This window comes from Talaromyces proteolyticus (assembly GCF_021365285.1).
Source record: "Talaromyces proteolyticus strain PMI_201 chromosome Unknown BGW36scaffold_4, whole genome shotgun sequence".
NCBI lineage: Eukaryota > Fungi > Ascomycota > Eurotiomycetes > Eurotiales > Trichocomaceae > Talaromyces > Talaromyces proteolyticus.
This window is the reverse complement of record NW_025764280.1, coordinates 1,502,743-1,522,559: the sequence shown is the minus strand read 5'-3', so window position 1 is coordinate 1,522,559 and position 19,817 is coordinate 1,502,743. Positions and strand designations below refer to the sequence as shown.

The window sequence follows — 19,817 nt, the reverse complement described above, 5'->3', positions numbered from 1 at the left end:
CTTAGTCATCGTCATAGTCATCCTGTGATAGTCGATAGCAAAAGGGTCCTTTGTTAGTCACCCCCTTTAACCTTTGCTGGTCCCCCGCCGCGTCATGTGTGCTGCTGCTTGCACCGGTGGGCTCGACGGTTGCAGCAGTTTGCTCCACCCTGCTGCACGCTAGCCCGCACTATACTAGACTATACCAGACTATACTAGTCATCGTCAATGGTGCTGATCCTCGCCCCGTGTCCTGGCCGATTGTTCTCGAAAGCATTGAAAAATTGAAATGGTTGAGCCAGAGAGCAGCGCTCCGATCGAGGAGAAGAGATTTATATTAATGGTACTATGATATTACACTGCATACAACCTGCAATCCATAGTCCGCAGCCAGGCACTAATTAGTTTCTTTTCCTTGGATGGTCTATTTTTATCCGTCTACAACAGTGACTCGGCATTATTATTAGGGGAGGGCATCTGCCATTGTCGTTCGAGCAGGAGATTAGCAGTCTGTTAGTTGTCTCTGAGACCCCGCATAGTCGCTCCTTCACGAGCCTATTAATACCCTGGCTTGATATCCTTCTGTTTATTTGCAGGGACTACTTGAAATACCCACATTGAGAATCCAGCTGGCCTTCATCAGCTTCTGGGTTCTCCAGAGTCCAGGCTCGGTGGAACCGACACCAATAATATTAATTTATTTTGTTAAATAATAATGCGAAAATGAAAAAGTGGGAAAAAAAATCGCACTGGTGCGAGTCTGACTAGGTACGTATTGCTTAGTGCCAGACTAAAAGACCACCCGGGAGGCTGCTTTAACACGATGGGTGGCTCCATAGGGCTTCGAGGACCGAGTCAGAATCAAAGTTTTGGAAAGCATCAGCTTTGTTTTGGTACCGCCAGAAATCGCCATGCTCATCACTCACAATAGTCGCTCTGATAGCACGGAGAATATAAGCTCAATATTGAACATCTCGTCTCTCTTGCAGCAGCAGTCCGTCTTCAAGAGAGCGTGACGGGCACAATAATAATGGGCGATCATACCATTGCATTAAGGATGTCCCCACCTGGGCTGGAGTGGCGCGACTTAGCGCGGTGGAATCTGCGGCAAGCTGGCAGCCGATCTGACCCCGCGGCCCAGTCAGGACGGGCCAAGCCAGGTTCAACATCTTACAAGGAACGCCCAGCCCCCACACAGTGCTCCAGCCCAGTCTGGCCGCCCGTTAATTGGCCGGTGGCTGCCTGTGCTCCGCCCCATGAATGACCACGGTCACCATACAGGTTGCAGCACGGCCGCTCCAGCATATGAATGGTTATGACAGTGGCCAACGAAGTCTGACAGTATGACAAGCACACTAACTAGCAACACCATAGACAGCGCTCCGCTGATGCGTACTACATATTACATATATATATCTAGTAGTATATAGCCTATTCGGGATCAAGCATTCTTCTGCTTCAGGTCGACCGTCGAGCGCTTCAGCCTGGGCCGTGGGCTGTAACTAGCTCTGGGCTGCAGCTCGGGCCAATCACTGTCGCTAGTGCGGATCCCGAATTGAAGTCAAGCAATCCTAGGCGGGTCTCAGGCTCTCTGCATTTCTGGCAATTCGTACCTTGCTAATCATAATTCTCATATCATGACCATAACCAATACATATTACATAGTCATACCACATCTCTCGATGTTGGTCAGCTTGCCACGTGACCTACAGACCAAGGAAAAGAGCTGAAAGAGCGAGGTATCGAGTAGGACTATTATTGTTTTATTAAGAAAAAAATCCAGGGAGCTAAATAAACTGGGGATCAGCCAATGATGGGCCGGAGCCGCGGGGCTAGACCGGGGTAGTGTTGACCAGCCTGGGTCTTCCAACACGTCAACATGATTTAAGAGTCTAGTTATTATTATAAAAAAGTCGAGAGTCTTATCTTTGTTTCAGTGCTCTAACCGATTTCTTCCAGGTGTGCCAGAGGGCAAGTCATAATCCTAGCCCGAAGCGTTGCATCAGCAATGTCAATGCCAAAACAAGGTTAGAAGTGGCTGACTCTACTTACGTAGGCTGAGCCAGTACCGGCATCATGCATTTGATCTGAGGTATCCATCTTAATAAGCAGTACTAAGCCGGACTAAGCAGAACCAAGTAGATAGTAATAATATCAACATTTAGATATTGAAGTGTACTAATTGTACTGGTACTCTACAGGCTCTACTAATATATCTACAGAGCAAGGGGGACTAGGATCGTGCCCAGATGCCAAGAACGAGCCCGATTGAGATGGTGCATGCCCATTACATATGCAGAACGCCGTTGCCTTCTTCCGCGGTTATTATGATGATATATGTACGTATTACCATTCTGCTGCAAAATATTGCTAATAGTGAATCCGACATGACACCGCTGCTGCGACTCAACGCTTTGTTTTCTTTTTTCCCTTCTCGCAGCACAGATCGACAGGCAGTGAGGTCATCGGGCGGATTGATTTGTGGGGTTGGAGCAATCATGAATGATGCATCCAGCAGTCGACGCAGATTGCCTCGTGCTCGCAAATCCCTATTTCTATCCTGTTGTCAAAGAGAGTTCGTGTTCGTTGCTCGGATATCATATTGACTTGCTTGGTTGGTGGTCGTGACACCGTCTCTAAAGCCTCTCGTCTATTATACTCCGCTCTCGATATGACTACGGAGTTGGTATCCGCCAGAGCGTTCTCATTCTTGTTGGTGGGCCTGCCACATTGCAATAATCTTGATTGTTGAATAGCTGTGCGATGATCGTCAACCCCCGGACCCAATTATGCCCACTCACATATAGACCCTTGTACAGAGTACTGTTATACTCCTACATTCGTCGCCCACGCCACCGTCATTGGACGCCAAGGGCCATGTTGTTACATTGTACACTGTATATGTTGATTAAAGCCATCATGAATATGTGCTCTAGCCCTCTCGCAGGCTTGCTCTGGAATACTTCGGACGTGGCCACCAAGAATTGACCCACCCGCTGGAGCTCTCTCCATCATTCTCTCCATAACAACCATCCAAATACATGTTAATATTCAACGATAGAAATCCGAATCGCTGCGGAGAGCTAAACTACTAGCTCAGCCCAATTCTGCCCACCTGTCATTCCCCATTTCACCCGCGATCTTTTTTCTCTTTGAGCTTGGCGTACCTTCTGCAAAATGCAGGCACTGACTCAACCACAGGGGGTTGATGATTGAAGACTTTGGTCGTACTTCAATTGATTGATGATCGTAATCGATGGAATGGCTTAATATAGTGTGCTCAATTTCAACAAGAAACATGCAAGGTGTCACGATCATGTGCTTCCGATCTTGCCTTGTGTGACACGCCGCATATCTCCGAGCATTTCTCACCCCATAATGTCGTAGCCTCGGATGATATCAGAAACCAATAGACTGAAACGGCCACCACCAGCCTTGGCTACTCCTGATTATTATTAGTATAATATTACTTCAAGCAATTAGCGAGGCGAAGAGCGTCGCGATTCGCGACGACTCGTGGGACAGGTATGTCTGACATCGCTGATGCCTTGTTTGTCACCGAACTACTGCATCCCCCTGTACCCTGTCCCATTTACTCCCTGTTAGTGGGGGTTATTGCTTGCAGTGTCCACTGTGGCTGTGACGACGCTGCATCAGCCGCACACCGCCTGACAACGCATTCAAATGTTTTGCTTCTGTGAAACCATAAGTATTGACTAGTTTGGCAGAAAAGCTGAACCGCCGCAGCCACATCAAGCTGACTGCAGGAAGGTGTAATCCAAGAGAAGCTCGTGCCGGCGCAGAAGGGCTTGAGCACATCTCCGGAGGCTGGCATGGGTTGCACTCCCCGGAATAATAAGCCTAGGTACCTGCAGGCGGCCGACTTGGTCACGGCCACTCCGTGCATAAGCCAATACCGTTCCCTGAAAATGCCGAGTGATAACTTGTGGCCGGGGAATGGTCGGAGCTGCGTTGGGAAAGTAGATGCATCCACGGTCAAATATGAAACTATTTAATATGATGAGATTAGTATGTGACGTACTATTGATTTCGTGCATTTTTATGTTTGTAGTTTACGTCGAATATTGATAATATCCCCAGGAAACCCCTGTCTACCAATTGAGCCACGAGCAGCATGTCCAAAGGTTCACCCGTTTATGCCACACGTCCATTTTTTCAGTAGATGACTACATTTACCTTTTACGTAGATGCTTTATTTTTCTTTGAGTGTATATTTCTTTTCGTGGAAATTGGTATGTGTAACACGTGGACGGCGATCTTCAATGTTTGACGTGGTTGAAGTTCGCACATGGCTCCATTCAGGCGGCCTGGTTTCGTGGACGTGACTCCTATCCTAATAAGTAGAACATCTCAAGCATATATACATAATGGACCGTGGATCCTAAAGTCGAATGTGATTTTTAAGAAAAAATATGGTCATATTCAAGACCTTCATGAAGCATGCTAGTACAAGCACTCATTTTCAAGGTTTTAGGAATCATTTTGAAGTTACATTTGAACATAGTAGAATTAAGTTGTATTTCTTAGAGAGTTCTTCTAGATCCTAGCATATCACGAGGTTAGGACTGAATTATTACCATATTTTGTATACATAGGTACGTTGAACTATCAAATGAAAGGTAATAATGTAGAAATGTAAATAACTACGATGATAGATATCATTAACGATTCGTCTTAACAATCAACAAAGAGTAGATCATCAAATTGGGTTACTGCTGATGGCCTTGCTTACGATTTACATGTAGGCATATACTACATGACTGATGTAGCATAGATGTATGTAGACCATAAAGATGGACCACCATATCCACCTGAGAACGAATCCTCAAAGAATATTGCGGTGAGTAGTGGGTCTGGATTTATCTTCTTTGCACCAAAATAGGCCCATACCGTAGAAACACAATTCCAACTGACCTCGAACGAGGCAAATCAGACGGTAACGGCCAGAGTGTGGCAAAGGACTTGGAAAAATAGGGGTTTATCAACAGCATCTGTAGACTGTATCGGGAATGAGCCCATCAGAAGAAAGGAACAAAATGATATACTACATTAGAGACTAAGGTCATAGCTCGTAAATTTTTGTTGGGTCATCAATTTTCGTATCTAGCACAGCTCGATATAAACGCCAAGTGCCTGTATAAGAAAATATCGATAACAAGAAAATTTTACTCCTCTGGGACTATAATGAAGTTAGAAAAGGCAAAATTTAGAGTATCAGAAGATAAAAAGAAACTTACTGTCAATCTCTCCAGACTTGACATCATCGCTCACATCCTTAGGGCTGCGGCCATCAACGCGGCAGCCAACGGAGAAAGCAGTACCGAGGATCTCAAGGACGGTTCCACGGAGCTCCTTGGCAAGGGAGCGAGAGCGCATGGTACGAGCAATGTCAATGATCTCGTCAAGAGGGATCGACTTGGTGTGCTTGATGTTCTTTTCCTTCTTGCGGTCACGAGGAGGCTCCTTGAGCGCCTTGATGACGAGGGACGAGGCCGAAGGGACGACGGAAACCGCAGCTTGACGGTTCTGGATGGTGAGCTTGACGGTGACACGCAAGCCCTTCCAGTCACCGGTAGCCTTGGCGATATCTTCACCTGTATATGCTGTTAGCAACTGAATTCATATACTCGCTAACCTGAGACTTGAGGTCAGTTCATGTGTGGAATTGGGTTGTCTTACCAATCTTCTTGGGTGAAAGACCTAGAGGACCAACCTTGGGAGCCAGTGCAGATTGAGCACCGACTTCACCACCAGTGGCACGCAGGTGAATGACCTTCACCTCATTGGGATCGAGCTTGGGAGCTATTCAAAAAGGAAAAATCAAGTCAGTCGCCTGGCAATGAAGATGCCGCACCAAGGAGATGATACTTACGCATGGCGAGGGTGCGTAAGGTGGTCTATCGTCCTTGGGTAGAGAAGGTTTATTGTGCTTGTAGGAGACGGCTCGCAAGCTTGAAACTTCCACGTTAACGAAAATTTTCTGGATAGTGTTGTGTGCTAGCCGAAGGCACGTGACTTTACGACGGGGGCTGGTGACAAAGGTGGTTAGACCAAAAAGTGGATTGCTAATTGCCTCTTGACCAATGATATCGTTATTGCCTTAATCAACACTTTGCAATGCCAGACAACATTTTTTCTGCTCTTATTTTGTGCCTGGTAGTCATTAATTACATTATGATATACGATTTTCAAGCTAAAATTATTGCCGTGTTATATTTTGTGACATCGGATATACTGTTCGTATGCTACCAAATCAATGAATCTCGTGTGATTTACAACCAATTTCATATACAAATCTGGATTTTTATGATCAAATTAAACACGATAAAGTAGATATAGTTATATATTCTGATTTAATATGACCCACTCAATTCGCACATTTACATGTACTTCCGTGGTGGAGCAAATGGCTGCGGTGTGTCTTTCTGTTTTTTCAATTTCTTTTATTGCAAATAATTTACACGATCTTTTCGTCGTATGAACTTCGCTTTACATGTGTAGCTAGTAAAAATAGACTTGAATGGTATAATTTTCATTCTACTTTAGAAAGAAATGACGAAGAGAAAAGCCGCTAAAGGTACACACAGCCACGCGAAGACATTGCAGGTTACCCTAGTAGTTTGGGAGAATGCCACTTTTGCGTCATGCCTAGTTGGTACCTGAAACAGCAAGTCTAGCCCATATGTTAGCGAGATACCCAATATCCTGAACCAGAGATTCAACTCACTTCATCAAATGTTCCATGAATGTCTGTAACGATACATCGTCAGTGAAGATAGTCTGTGCAGTCACGCCGCCACCATAGCCTCCAGTTGAATGGGTTGTCGAAGGATTAAGTTTGGAAAGTAGGAATCGAGCCTGAGAGCCACCTGCGTCGCAAATGATGAAACGAGGTAGCGGAAAGCGATCTGCGATGAGTTCCTGCAAAAAGTTAGTTTATCTACACCAAAGGAAGTCATGGATAATATTCATACCCTTGCATCTTCCTTTGGCTGTTCTAATATGGCCCTAAAGTTCTCATAACCTTCTTGGTCCTGGTAACCGGCTTTCCTCCACTCGGCCATAGTTTCTCCGTGGAAAATGAGCAGGTGGAAGAAAGTGTCGAGGAGGAGAATGTGAGTAGGTTGAATGGAGGCAGAATCTAAGAGAACAGGCTGGCTGTCTTCTTGCTCCAAGGAGTATGAATCGAGTGTGGGTTGAATCATGATCAAAGAGTTACCAGTATCCTCGTGGTTCAGGACATGTCGGTAGAATGCTGTTTCATCAGGAGAGTTGTTGAAAACCTGCAAGAACTGGCTTCGACGGAGATGGAACATAAATTGTGGGTAAAGGGAGAAGTTCTTCTCAAGGCGGAATGATGTCGGATCATCTTTTCTGTAATCCGCGAAGCGGGAGCAAAGTCGGATAAGCATGCGGTCGACCCACCGGAGAACATCAGGACCATCGTCAACCTCGGCCTTGAAAACAGCAATGCGGGACATCAATACCGCGGCTGCCTCTTGATCAAAGGACTGGGCAAGTGCCGGATCACCAGCAGGGCCACTGAGATTTCGAGCAATGGTTGTGACTCGCAAGTGGAACTGGCCAGAAGAATGCTGGTAGTATGTGAGGAATTGCATCATTCCACGTTGAGGACCCTGCTGCATCGGCGCAGGCCCGCCTTGATTTGCGATTTCGAAGTAGATACCATAGCTTGAAGTAGGGTCAATGGCACACATTTTCCAAGCACATGTATTTCCGATACCACACTCGGTTTCTCCAACGCTGCTAGACTTTTTATTCAGTGAAATAGCATGACCGATGAGACCCGTAACTTTGAGTTCCTTCGTAGTGAGAACTTCCAAGGATGCATTAAAGCCCATGAGAAGGTTGTCATTCTCATCTTTGTCAAAGACCCGGACGAATGACTGTTTAAATTGCGATGATGTGAAGCTGTCAGTAAGCAGCATATGACCACCGGTATAGTTTGATAGGTTTTTCATCTCCAGCATACCGACTTGATCGAGGCAGCCAGCAAATAAATCGACAATGTGACCGTTATGAGCGGCACGTTTTGCAAGGTTGTCATAGAACTATCAAATGTGTTAAATTGGACAGATAAGCAAAATCACCGGCTAAGCTCACCTTGACCGCCTTCTTGAAGTATTTGATGTTGTCTCTGTCAATATCATGGTGAGACCGAATAGGCTCCTTCAACTCCGGGCTGACAACAGCACCCGGGCCTTCGGTAGCAGGACCGCTTGTGAAAACCATGATTCGTCCACCAGCGTTCTGGAAAGATGTTTCCAATAATCCGACGGCAACGCTAATAGCAACTCCAGTGCATCTCAAAGCCCGCTTATCGTTTGCGACAGGCCAGGGATCGCGTTGCAACTGTTCAAGGATGTTGGTAATCTGAAATTCAGCTTGCTGCACAGGAAGGAGGAACCGCGCTGTAGGGCCCATAGGGGGTGGTGGACGGCCGGGAACTTGAGGAACACCTGGACGTATGCCAGTACCAAGTAGTCCAAGCATTTCCTGGACCTGCTTTGAGGCATAGTCTTTGCTGCCTCGGAACACGTAGGACTTTGCGCACTCTCCATAGCCCAGTTCATGGACTTGCGCCTACTCGTTATCATTAACATTCTCCGTTGATCGTGCAAAGCATGGAAAGACTCCTCACCATTGTTCCATACGTGATCAGACCAACAAGTGCATTTGGCGGCAGCAAGGAAAGACTCATAACGAGGGAGTCCTTGACTGCCTTCAGGCTGTCATCCTCCTGACAAGTGTCCACAACATATACGAAAATCGGCGGAGCTGGAGCTGGGCGAGCCAATCGATACTCTATAGTCGTACTCTGTGGGTGAAGTTCCGGCGGTATGGTATTCTCTGTAATGTCTTTGTAGTGCGGTGGTAGAGGATTGCGCATAAGACAGAAGGGACATATCCAGATACGAGCCCGGACATCAACATTCCTACACCAACAATAAGCATAGTGTTTAAAGACTGCGGAATATGTTTATAGGAGTGGCATACGCGTAAGGATTGAGGACTGCCTTGCAAGGGGCCTTGCATGTCACAGGTTCATATTGTAGTATCGGGGCGTCGGTCAGCTCCTTGAGCGGCGTGTACATTGCTCCGATGGGGACAACTAAGCGGGATGCCTCCTACACAGTGTCGGTCAGTCACGGGGGACAATTCACTGCATAGGAGCATGCATTTCAGGGACACCAACCATGCGCGAGCTTGGAAATGTATTCCAGCTAAGTCTGACACCATCGCGATCCTCAACCTCGCTCCACCCGTCCTTCAACGCCTCGTAGTCCATCTTGCGTGGTGTGGAGCAAGTTCAAAATAGTCGGAGGGGGATTGGGGTGACGAAAGGAATAAGGGGGCCTCTAAGCAGACTAGAATTACGCGATGACTTCAAAGAGTCCTTCGTAGCATAATCACGACCTGTAGAGTGAGGCAGCCCCGGAGTGTTGACTGGTAGACAAGTGCTCTGGTCAACCGGAGGGGGTTCTGTTGTGGGCATTGGGAGGTGTGTGGCATGAAGCCAGGTTGCAGCATTGTTGGCCGCTGCCGCCCACCGCACCGGTTTGCGGCTAGCCTTCAGCTCCACTGCCGCCATAAAAACCTCGGTGGTTTTTTCCTTCCTTTCTTCTTCCTTTTCTCTAGTCATCGCCGACATACAACATAACATCACATTACTGTCGACAGCCTCAGTCTACTTTATGATGAGGCTGTTTTCGCGTCGCGCGTAGACAAATCTACCCATGGCTGGGCACCTGGCTCGGAAAGGTCGTTCCGATCCTTTTTGATGATTTGGGAATCAGCAGAGGTTACAAATATATATACATGTGTCTACGGGTTGTTGGGGCATTGCGCCAGACGCATCTGGCTTAAGCGTGTTCTAGAAAAGAATGATTTCAGTATTCAAGTTTATTCGGACAGCCATTTAAGTCGTATTCTCATGAAGTCAGATTTCTAGTAACGTAACACAGTACTCAAACAATAACCATCCCCCCCGAAATATCATCCTATTGCGCCTTGCTCCTATGTTGCCAAGTGTCAATTTATGTATGTACGACATGGTGCACTACTCCGAAGACGGCTTCTCTGCATGTTTGAGTAGATAACTCCGCTTGAAGTACGTATTTGGGTGCACGATGGTATCGAGATCTGTTTGATTCCATGACCCATCTTCTTTCACCCGTTTGATTTCTGCCTTATGAGCCCACTCAAAGACTCTGTTGCAGGCAATATGGAACCTCTGTTTCTCGACATCTTCCTGGACACCACGTAGAACATCTTTATCGTGCACACCGGTTGATTGAAGGAGCGCAGTCAGATTATCAACTGAGAAATGACGGTATGGACATCCATGAGTTTGCCCAGTGCCAGGGGCACTGTCCATCAAGATTTTTTGGCAAGAATAGGGTGGGTAACCTCGACCACGACGATTGGAATCGCCTCCAACGTCTCCATAAGTATGGCGAATGTTATATTTGTATTTGGAGTTGAATTCGTCGTCCGAATACCCCTTAAATGACTGACGCCAGAAAAGGATACATTCGTCTAAATTGAGGCCGATACCCTTGAGGAAGAGAGTGTACTGGAGACGGCCAAAGTGTTTCAAATGGTTACTTTTGCGGAGGGTCATATGCAGACTACGCATACACAGAGGGAAATGCTGTGACAACGGATCAATCGAAGCCGCGGTGATAGGTGCTCCATCGACAACGCCTTCGCCTTCGGTATAAACGGACTCGGCACTTCCAAAGTTTTTAGAAAGATGATTGAGGATTGGAGTGAGGCGATCGTCCTCGTCTAATCGAGGTAGGGCCCTACTTGTCAACTGTATTTTGATTAGTGAGAGATCCAATGACAATGACTATTATCGGTCATTACCTCCATGGCCTTTTCTAAACGCGCAGTGAAATCTGCAATGATCATGCTTAGTTGCTCTCTTTGCGGAACATATGCCTTTCCTTTCCGCATAAAGATGGCTCGACGTTCAACCAGTTCGGGAACCCTTTCCCAATCAACCTTAAACCAGCTTTCCTCATCGGCCCGCCGCAAGCCCGGAGTGGAGTGCAGCAGTTCCTCACTGTACTCTAGCCTTTCTTCTTCGCTCACAGGCTCCCAGTCTAAGTTGAGGCTCTCAATGAAATTGCGTCGTTCCTTGCTATCATCTTTCTGAAAGCGAAACCTAAACAACATGGTCTCGGCGCGGACAAAGCGGCGGCGCAAGTCTTCCGTGGCTGAAAACGCGAGACGCAAAATGAAGTGGGAGTAATGGTCCTTTTGTCGTTCATTTCGTAATTGTTGACTCACAACCCCAGAGGTAGCAGACGAGTTAGACGCGAGAGGAAGGAACTTTTTGAGGAGAGGAGTGATGTGCGCCTCTGTTTCCTGTGTAGATTTATTGCGGTATGAACAGGCTTCGATTTCGGCAAGCACTGCAGAAATTAGGAGTCGATTCGCGTAACAAGAGCCAACAGCGAGTTACCTTTCAACCTGTCGATTGCCCATTGCTCAAACTCCTCCAGCGTGATCTCTGCCGTGGGAGGCACATCATAGAAATTCAGACGGTAGGGATAATCCTGCTGCTTGAAGGAGGGCGCGGCGAACTGCTTCTTTTTGTGGTCGAGAACGGCCCTTCGCTTCGGATCTATGCGCTGGAAGTCCTGTCTGATCATTTTGGCGTACTACCGTGACGTGGGTGAGCACAATGGGGTCGTGATGAACGACGGTGAAAGCTGGTTGTTTCCTTATCCTTCTTATTTAGTGGGAGACGCGCTCGACGCGCTCCTTCTCAAAAGGGGAAGAATTACGTGAACGGCCGATTGACCAATCAGACCAAATTTCACAGCTTATCCTTGGGAAGCTCTGCGGCCAATCGCATGCTAGAAATCCCTTTTTGCGGGGGTCGTCGATCCAATCAGAGACCTCCTTTATGCCGATGGCTCTGCGAGGCACCCGAAAGATGCCTGAGGCCGTCATGTGTGCTGTGCCTGGGACTCTCAGTCGATGTCGATATCCATTATAATTGATCACGATATCGAGATTGGCTTCGAATAATCATGCAACCACGTTCATCCCCGACTTTCTGGATCCTGGAGAGCCGTTCCGCCCATTCGGGTGCTGCCAATCCTCTCCGACATTCACCGGTTACCAAACACAGAACAGCGCGCTAGTCACCTAGTTATCTAGTGCGCGATCATCTATGGCGATCGATTATCAGACTCGCAGCTCCTCCGGCAATACTTCTGGAACAACACTTTCGTCACATGCTTTTTGACTGCTCTGGGCGAACAATGCTACCTGCAGCACTCATCGTGCTTTTCACATGATCATTAGACCTCATTCATCATAATGTCCTACAAATTCCGATTGTGATTTCCAAGCCAGCATCGTTACACCGTCGTTTCTGCCGTTCATCGCGGCAAGGCGGTCTCCCACACGAGACACCGTGAACCTACCGTGATATTCCACACAGCGTCATGACATCTACAACGAAGCGGCTCAAGAAAGCCGCTCGCATCATTCTCATTGGAGCTCCCGGTGTTGGGAAGGGCACGCAAACCGAACGCTTACTCGCCAGATTCCCGCAGTTAGCTGCCATCAGCTCGGGTGACTTGCTGCGCGACAATGTTCGAAGGAAGACGCCTTTAGGTGCGCATACTAATAATATTTCTTGCAATGGACCACTTGTGTGTATAATTACTCTAACGCTGATATTGCTTCGCAGGCATCCAAGCCGAAACGCTGATGCAAGCCGGGAATCTTGTCCCGGATGCTGTCATGCTCGACCTCATCTCCACAGAACTATCAACAAAAGGTTGGATTACGCCTTCACAACCTGGAGAAGCCGCCTCACCCTCCACTAAACCCTCAACCGCAGTGTCCTTCATTCTCGATGGCTTCCCACGGACCGCCACACAAGCTACAAGCTTGGACCAAATCCTGCCCATAAACTTTGCTGTTCACCTCTTAACCCCACCAGCTGTTATCATTTCTCGCATAACCAAGCGCTGGATCCATGCACCGTCGGGTAGGGTGTACAATACTGATTTCAATCCTCCAAAAGTTTTTGGAAAAGACGATATCACGGGCGAACCCTTGACTCAACGTGAAGATGATTCTATACAAACTTGGAAAGAACGGCTCAACAAGTTTGAGGAATCAAGCAGAACCCTCCTTGATCACTACAATAATAAGGGCTGTCTCTGGCGTGTGGAGGGAAACTCCAGCGACGAAATCAGCCCGAAGATATATGCTGAAATTGAACGAAGGTTTTCATAGCCATAGCGCTGGAGTGTATACTACTGCGTCTTTTGTCTTATCACATGTTCTATCTCGATGTTTAATATTCCCCACGCCCATGATGTGCAACGACTGTCATCGCCAAATTCAATGGAGATGAAAGACTTATGACAGATCTGATGCTGTTACTGGATTATGCTGTATAATAATATTGTTCAATTACGCAGATATGAATATACACATAAGTATTGATATCTTCATCAAGGCTAATCATACAGTCGTAATCATGAAATAATAGTTTACTATTCAAGGGTATCCACTATTTGCTGCCTTTTTTGCGGAAAGGAAATAATGTACTTCTAATTGAAGCCAGTATTCCTCGACTCTCGTCAGGCTCTGGTTTTGCCGGTGCCTCGAAAGGATGCTCGAGTCCCATACGAGTCTTATACTCTCGTGGGCTTTCGAAAGTGTTTCCCCCTTTGCGCCCAAAATTGACCCATATTCCTTGCTTTCGGGCTTTGGCTAGCTTTTCGGCTTCTCGATATTGGTGTTCATGCTCTTTGCTACCGAATTCTACTCCAGTTTTCGCCTCATAAACGGTTGCAAGGCCACGCTTCAACATCTCTTGTGATACGTCTCGTCGTCGAAGAGGGGGGAAGTCAAGCCAGTTTCGCACGTATACTGTTGCGATTACGCGCCGATATTGATCATGCCGAAGGACATGGGCGCGCACTCGTCGGTTGAGCAGGTAGGATGTTAGCCAGGAGTGCGCTTCCTCTGAGAATGGCTGAGCCGGCCGACCAAAATGGGGAAGCTCTGGAGCGTCGACTCCTGCGAGGCGAATATGGATCTGCCAGATTTCAAGAACTGATCGTTAGTCATAGCATATGAGGAGGAGGTTGGTGTGCATAATCAAGTTGTACATACAGTACGGTCCTTCAGCTCTTTTCTTAATGTGGGTACTTTCATCCATGGCAGCCAACTCCACCCGACCAAACGTCCTCCAGGAGTATGATACATCCTAAAATTATCTCCGTCGCCTACACTAGTAACGTAGCCTAGGAGTGACCGGCGACGCAAGTACGAGGAGGAGATATCCGTAGCTTCAGGAATACGTCGAAGAAAGCGACGGTGAACGTCGTAGACAAGCAAAATCCCACCTGTGAGAAGAATAGTTGGCACAAGATTCCCCGGTTCTTTCCATTGACTCCAATCAAAGGCGTTCAAAATTGAATTCCAATCCGTGGATTTCGATGATGTTGAGGAGTCTGATGAGCGCGACGGCGTCGGGGCGGCCCTCGTCGAATCATTCGAGGCTGGACGAGAGTCAACGGAGTGACCCTCTGGATCTGACGTGGACCCAGAAGACCATGGCGACCACCATCCCATGCCAGTCTTTGCAACAGCGAAGCTGAGGGCTTGGGGTTTCGAAAACTCGCCTTGATTAAGTTCCAAGGCTGCGAGTCAACAAGCATGAGGGAAGCGCAACGGGGAGGAGTCTTGGCAGCATGCCCCGGGCAACGTCCATACTTATAAGTAACCCCGCTCTATGTATATTTAATATTGAGAACCATATGGATGTTGCAGCTGATACGCTGTTTATAGACAGAAATAAAGAGGGAAAGAAGTAAAAAAGACCAGGAAATCGCATAGATGTATTCTAAAGTATTGAGATATTAAAACAGCAGATTTCATAGACAATATATTCCTCTCATCAAAGTCTATATAACAGTGCCCTTGGAATCCAAAGACCAAGCAAGCATCGAGGAATAAGGAGACGGTATGGTATAGTTAGGGATCATTTAAGAGTGACTGGAAGACTCGTCTTAGCGGTTGCAGATGCCCTTTCGGCAAGTTTCTTTAATCGTTCCTTTTTGATTTTTGAAAGGTAGGCAAAGAATAAGATAAAGATAAGTTCCATTCTGTTTTATGGTCAGCAAAAGTCATGGCAGTCAAAAATGGCCACGTACCGTTCCTTAGTCATCATAAGCAAGCCCTGAACTAAGAGACCCTTCAAGATCTGAGGCCCTATGCCCTTGAATAAGCTCAATGGGCCTTCGTGGTCAATGATATACTGCATGACCTCGATGAAGCCCTTAAACGGCTTCCCTTGGCGGCCTGGAGGAGGCTTCGATTGAAGACCGACCTTAGCGACGATCAGAGGTTGCGTGGCGATTGTTGCCAGTGCTTTCGACATGGCTCCAAGAGCTATATCACGAGTAAGTGTCCGTATTATCATCAAACTCATCAGTACACAAAAACCTACCAAATGCTTCCCAAGGGCGGAGATTTGTCTTTCCAGGGAAGAAAACGTCTTTGAGTCTTTGGTATGCTCCGTATGTAATTGCCGGGTTGACAACTAGCACCAAACTTGCCTTCAGACCTCTCCACAGCCCTGTCCAACCGTCTTCGCCCTCGACAACCTCTCGGCCAGTTTCGAGCAATCCCTTTTTCTCCCCTTTCGACTGCGTTTGTTGGCGTGTGGTGACGACGGATACCGGAATAGTAAAGATCTGGGCGACGGCACCAGCAACGGCACCGAGAGACAACTCAACGGCAGTGCCAGGGGGTGTGGATGACCGGACGGATGCCATATAAAACGCACGAACAACCGAATACCAGTAGAAGTATGCGAAATTCGTGGATGCAACGCCGATGAGAGCACCGTTAATTCCACTGTAGAGCCCACTGAAGCCTTCGTCTTGGAAGATCTTGGTGATTGCATCAACAGTGGAATCGTAATGGGGTGTATTTCCCTCATCCTGGGCCTCGCCTTTCCGACTCTTCACTTGAACTTGAAGCTTGGTTTTGACACTAACCGCATAGCCGATTAGCAAGAGGAGATAAGAGGAGGGATTCAAGCAGAGCGTGGGATCACCGACATATCAAGAGGATATACCATCGCATTGGCCAGAGCCGCGCCGGTCGCGCCGGCGACAGCGCTTCCCCATGGAGAGAGGCGCGCTGGTTTGGATTGGCCAGTCATGGGGGAAATGTGAGAATATGATCTACGGCTAGGTAGATGGATGACGCAGAGGCTGGTGGCTCTACGCAGAAGAACGAGGTCGCCGACCACGATGAGGGCAAGCGAAATAGAACCTCAGCGAGCGTAGGAACAGAGCAATCAAAAATCCCCAGATGCCATGTCGAAGCAAGAAGGCGGCCGAAGAGAAGGCCACAAGCCCACGAGGCGAGCTTCAACGACACAAGCCAGACGGCAGTGATCTCGGAAACGGCAAGGCGTGACTGAGCCGAGGCAAAGCTCGGATCGGAGACTACGGGCCGCCATTCTGCTTGCTCTCTGCCAAATGCACACGCCAAACGCCAGCGACTTTGTTCATCACCGTCACAGGAGTCAAAGCCACCCACTAAGACTCGTCGCACTAAACCTTGTTGAAGCTTTCGATCCTATCAACCGTGCTTATCGCCGGTCGCAACACTTTCTCCAGACGGTTACTAAACGGTCACGTCCTACAGCGACTCGCGTTCCAGACAGTCGCTGGAACCCAAATTGATGTCATCAGCAGGCAATTGCCCGGCAACCAGGTTGTAGAACACCTCTGGATGGTCATCGGAGAGCGAGTGGCGTTCAGTCTGCCCTACGGGTAGTCGACGACTGATCACGTAGAACCAGGCCATGTCAACCCCCACCATCAGACCTATCTCCGATGTGTTGTATCTAGATAGAGCCTTGGTATTGTAGCCGAATTCTCATTCTTCTAGTGATCACTAATCAATTCACAGAAATATGAAAGGGATGTGTCTACCGCCAAGTCTCAGTCCGAGGCACTGGAGGCTGCCATTGCTGCCGCCGAGAATTACATGAAAGCATTGAGTCTGACCAGTTCGGCTCAAGACAAGCAACGGCTAGATTTTAAATGTAAAGAATGGCTGTCTCGAGCAGAGGCAATCAAAGAAAAGGGTGTATGGCAAACGCCTGACCCCGAAAACAATGGTCCGGTATTGCAGGAGCCAGTCTCTACGAAGAAGCTCTCGACAAGAGAGGAAATCATCATCTTGGGAAGTTCAAAGCTGAATCAATTTGTATTTCCACCGTGGAAAGAGGCCCCCGAACCCAAAGACTTCAACTTAGAACAACATGATCGCAAATTTGAGTTAGTGAAACGAATATCATCGGTTGCCTTCCATTGGGGATCACATCTAATCTGGACCTAGGGACAAGGAATTGAAGCTTTCGGCCAGTCAAAAGAAGGTTTTTAATGGCTGGAAAAGGCCTGATGAGCTGTTTACTCAATTCTCACATCTTGATTCAAAATCCTCAAGTCCGCCCATTGTTGGATCCGGCGTTATGGATTTAGTGCAAGATGTCACCACCGATTGCTCTGTAGTGGCAAGCCTCTGTGCTGCGATTGCAAGAACCGAGAGGGGACATGGCACAGTAGGTGTTGTTAATCTTAGGAGCTTTTTTTTCCACCTTGACTCACTTTTCCACATTAGCTGTTTCGAACTGTGATGTTCCCATACGATTATACACAAAATGCACCTCGTCTTTCTTTATCCGGCAAATACATCTTCCGTTTTCATTTCAACGGTTGTTATCGAAAAGTTGTTATCGATGACAGGCTTCCATCATCCAAAACATCGCGCTCGCTCTTCGTGATTGACCGGAATAATCCTCACATAATGTGGCCTGCACTGCTTGAGAAAGCATATCTCAAAATTCGTGGAGGATATGATTTTCCTGGCAGTAATTCTGGCACAGATCTGTGGGTTCTTACTGGTTGGATCCCAGAGCAAATATTTCTGCATCATGAAGACGTGACACCTAACCAGTTATGGAAACGCATAGCCGACTCTTTTCAATATGGAGATGTAATAGTAACCATTGGGACAGGAGAACTAAATCAACGCGAGGAAAGCCAAGGGTTTATCAGCCGGCATGATTATGCTGTTTTAGATTTGTTGGAAGAAGCAGGACGCCGCCAGATTCTCATCAAGAATCCATGGGCCGATCCAGTCTCCAAAATCCCGGGAAGTTATCGTCGTACTCTTGAAGAGCAAGAAATCGAAGCAAGAAACCCACGAAACCCCCTTCTTCCGGGCTCTTTTTGGATGGATTATGACCAAATATTTCAAAACTTCGAAAACTTATATCTGAATTGGAACCCGGGTCTTTTTCGTTGTCGACAAGATATTCATTTCGTGTGGGACTTGTCGAAACCTCGTCTGAACCAAGGATGCTTTGCAGGAAATCCGCAATTCGCGGTGTCTACAGAGGCAGGAGGCCCTGTCTGGTTGCTGCTCAGCAAGCATTTTCGAACAATTGAAGTCCCAGGCGCCGGTGATGAGCCCGGCTTCATTAGCTTGTACGTGTATAAAGAAAGAGGACAACGTGTTATTCTCAGTGAGGGTGCCTTTTATCGCGGCCCTTTTGTGGACTCCCCAAACACCTTGGCGAGAATAGACATGGATGCGCATTCAAGCTTCACTATTGTAGTTGCTGAGCAGTCTCTTGCTTTGCTACCTCAGAACTTTACACTTTCTGCCTTTTCTCGAAATGAGGTGGCACTCAAGCATGCAGAAATGAAATATTCGCATGAGTCCCAGATACAAGGCGAATGGAGTCCTATTACAGGGGGGGGAATACGGAGTCCCCCCGATACCCATCCAATCCGCAGTTTGTTTTTCAGATAACCGAAGAGGCAGACATATCGATACTATTAGAAACATCAGACCTTGATCTCGCCATTCATGTCAAACTTTTCTGGTCGGATGGAAAGCGGGTATCAAGTGTAAAGAAGCGTGATATCATCACAGATAGTGGTGACTATCGTCCGGGCTGCGTTGTCGCTGCAACTAATAACCTTCGTCGGGGCTCATATACCATAGTGTGTTCTACATTTGCCCCCGATCAAATTGCGAGATTCAACCTGTGGGTTTCTTCTACCCGGAAATGTCATGTGAAGACAATACCACCTGAGGCCGCAGGCAGGTTGCCAGTGATCTCAGATATAGGAGTTTTACCTCCAGGCACCGACCGTATAATAGCGCCGCTGCGTGTCCCTCGCCTGACGAGAATAAAATTGATTGCGCGAAGTCGAGAATCAACGATTGGCAATCGTCACGTTGCCTCATCACCGATGCTCATGACCATCGAAATCGGCCAGGGTCCGTACAAAGAGATCCTAGCAGCCTCAGAAAACGGCGAATTCAGCGATGCGATTTCGGGGATAAAAGTACCAGACCTTGATATCCGACCCGAATACCAGCAGCAAGGCGGTATCTGGATTGTTGTTGAGAGAATCGGAGGGCCTGGTGGACAGATAACCGATCATATCGACGTAGAAGCTCTTGGTGAGGAACGTGTCGAGATAGGCGAATGGATAGTGCCATGATAGGCTGTAGCAAATAAGCCATGTTATTGTCATATATAAGCATTGCATATATATCAATTAATCAATAATCAATAATCATATCACAACTGGTTGGATGATTGATCTAGGCTACTCCGCTCGGCTCTCCACAGCACGTCATCTTCGACATGAACCCCACACGGCCTTTCCAGTTTCACTTCGCTCGCACGACAAGACATTGATTACCATGCA

At 47.5% G+C, this 19,817-nt stretch overlaps 7 protein-coding genes across 7 annotated transcripts; 2 read left to right on the top strand and 5 right to left on the bottom strand.

Annotated features, from left to right (window-relative positions):
- Positions 1 to 5,214: 5,214 nt before the first annotated feature.
- On the bottom strand, positions 5,215 to 6,210 carry BGW36DRAFT_447396 (60S ribosomal protein L12; the record flags this gene model as incomplete). Its single annotated transcript, XM_046221720.1, has 3 exons — positions 5,873 to 6,210; positions 5,680 to 5,802; positions 5,215 to 5,594 (listed from the first exon to the last, which is right to left on the bottom strand). Exons 1-3 carry the CDS (start codon positions 5,874 to 5,876, stop codon positions 5,215 to 5,217), a joined length of 507 nt encoding a protein of 168 aa, XP_046074339.1. The 5' UTR covers positions 5,877 to 6,210.
- An 89-nt stretch (positions 6,211 to 6,299) lies between these two features.
- BGW36DRAFT_316711 (uncharacterized protein) lies at positions 6,300 to 9,509 on the bottom strand. The gene is made up of 7 exons (XM_046212566.1): positions 9,218 to 9,509; positions 9,019 to 9,149; positions 8,663 to 8,957; positions 8,125 to 8,604; positions 6,975 to 8,072; positions 6,728 to 6,921; positions 6,300 to 6,673 (listed from the first exon to the last, which is right to left on the bottom strand). Exons 1-7 carry the CDS (start codon positions 9,308 to 9,310, stop codon positions 6,649 to 6,651), a joined length of 2,316 nt encoding a protein of 771 aa, XP_046074338.1. The 5' UTR covers positions 9,311 to 9,509; the 3' UTR covers positions 6,300 to 6,648.
- A 425-nt stretch (positions 9,510 to 9,934) lies between these two features.
- Positions 9,935 to 11,820, bottom strand: BGW36DRAFT_338355 (DNA primase large subunit). Its single transcript, XM_046213008.1, has 3 exons — positions 11,495 to 11,820; positions 10,894 to 11,444; positions 9,935 to 10,840 (listed from the first exon to the last, which is right to left on the bottom strand). The coding sequence occupies exons 1-3, from the start codon at positions 11,682 to 11,684 to the stop codon at positions 10,082 to 10,084; spliced, it is 1,500 nt and encodes a 499-aa protein (XP_046074337.1). The 5' UTR covers positions 11,685 to 11,820; the 3' UTR covers positions 9,935 to 10,081.
- Positions 11,821 to 12,045: 225 nt separating this feature from the next.
- On the top strand, positions 12,046 to 13,492 carry BGW36DRAFT_374589 (adenylate kinase 2). Its single transcript, XM_046215690.1, has 2 exons — positions 12,046 to 12,660; positions 12,737 to 13,492. The coding sequence occupies exons 1-2, from the start codon at positions 12,489 to 12,491 to the stop codon at positions 13,288 to 13,290; spliced, it is 726 nt and encodes a 241-aa protein (XP_046074336.1). The 5' UTR covers positions 12,046 to 12,488; the 3' UTR covers positions 13,291 to 13,492.
- Positions 13,493 to 13,570: 78 nt separating this feature from the next.
- BGW36DRAFT_395686 (staphylococcal nuclease domain protein) lies at positions 13,571 to 14,640 on the bottom strand (the record flags this gene model as incomplete). The annotated part of the gene is made up of 2 exons (XM_046218075.1): positions 13,571 to 14,101; positions 14,179 to 14,640. 2 exons carry the CDS (start codon positions 14,638 to 14,640, stop codon positions 13,571 to 13,573), a joined length of 993 nt encoding a protein of 330 aa, XP_046074335.1.
- A 409-nt stretch (positions 14,641 to 15,049) lies between these two features.
- BGW36DRAFT_291669 (putative peroxisomal carrier protein) lies at positions 15,050 to 16,237 on the bottom strand (the record flags this gene model as incomplete). The annotated part of the gene is made up of 4 exons (XM_046210857.1): positions 15,050 to 15,173; positions 15,222 to 15,459; positions 15,518 to 16,065; positions 16,134 to 16,237. The coding sequence occupies 4 exons, from the start codon at positions 16,235 to 16,237 to the stop codon at positions 15,050 to 15,052; spliced, it is 1,014 nt and encodes a 337-aa protein (XP_046074334.1).
- A 651-nt stretch (positions 16,238 to 16,888) lies between these two features.
- On the top strand, positions 16,889 to 19,607 carry BGW36DRAFT_395684 (calpain-like protease PalBory; the record flags this gene model as incomplete). Its single annotated transcript, XM_046218074.1, has 5 exons — positions 16,889 to 16,945; positions 16,996 to 17,366; positions 17,428 to 17,650; positions 17,710 to 18,812; positions 18,848 to 19,607. The coding sequence occupies 5 exons, from the start codon at positions 16,889 to 16,891 to the stop codon at positions 19,605 to 19,607; spliced, it is 2,514 nt and encodes an 837-aa protein (XP_046074333.1).
- Positions 19,608 to 19,817: the final 210 nt, after the last annotated feature.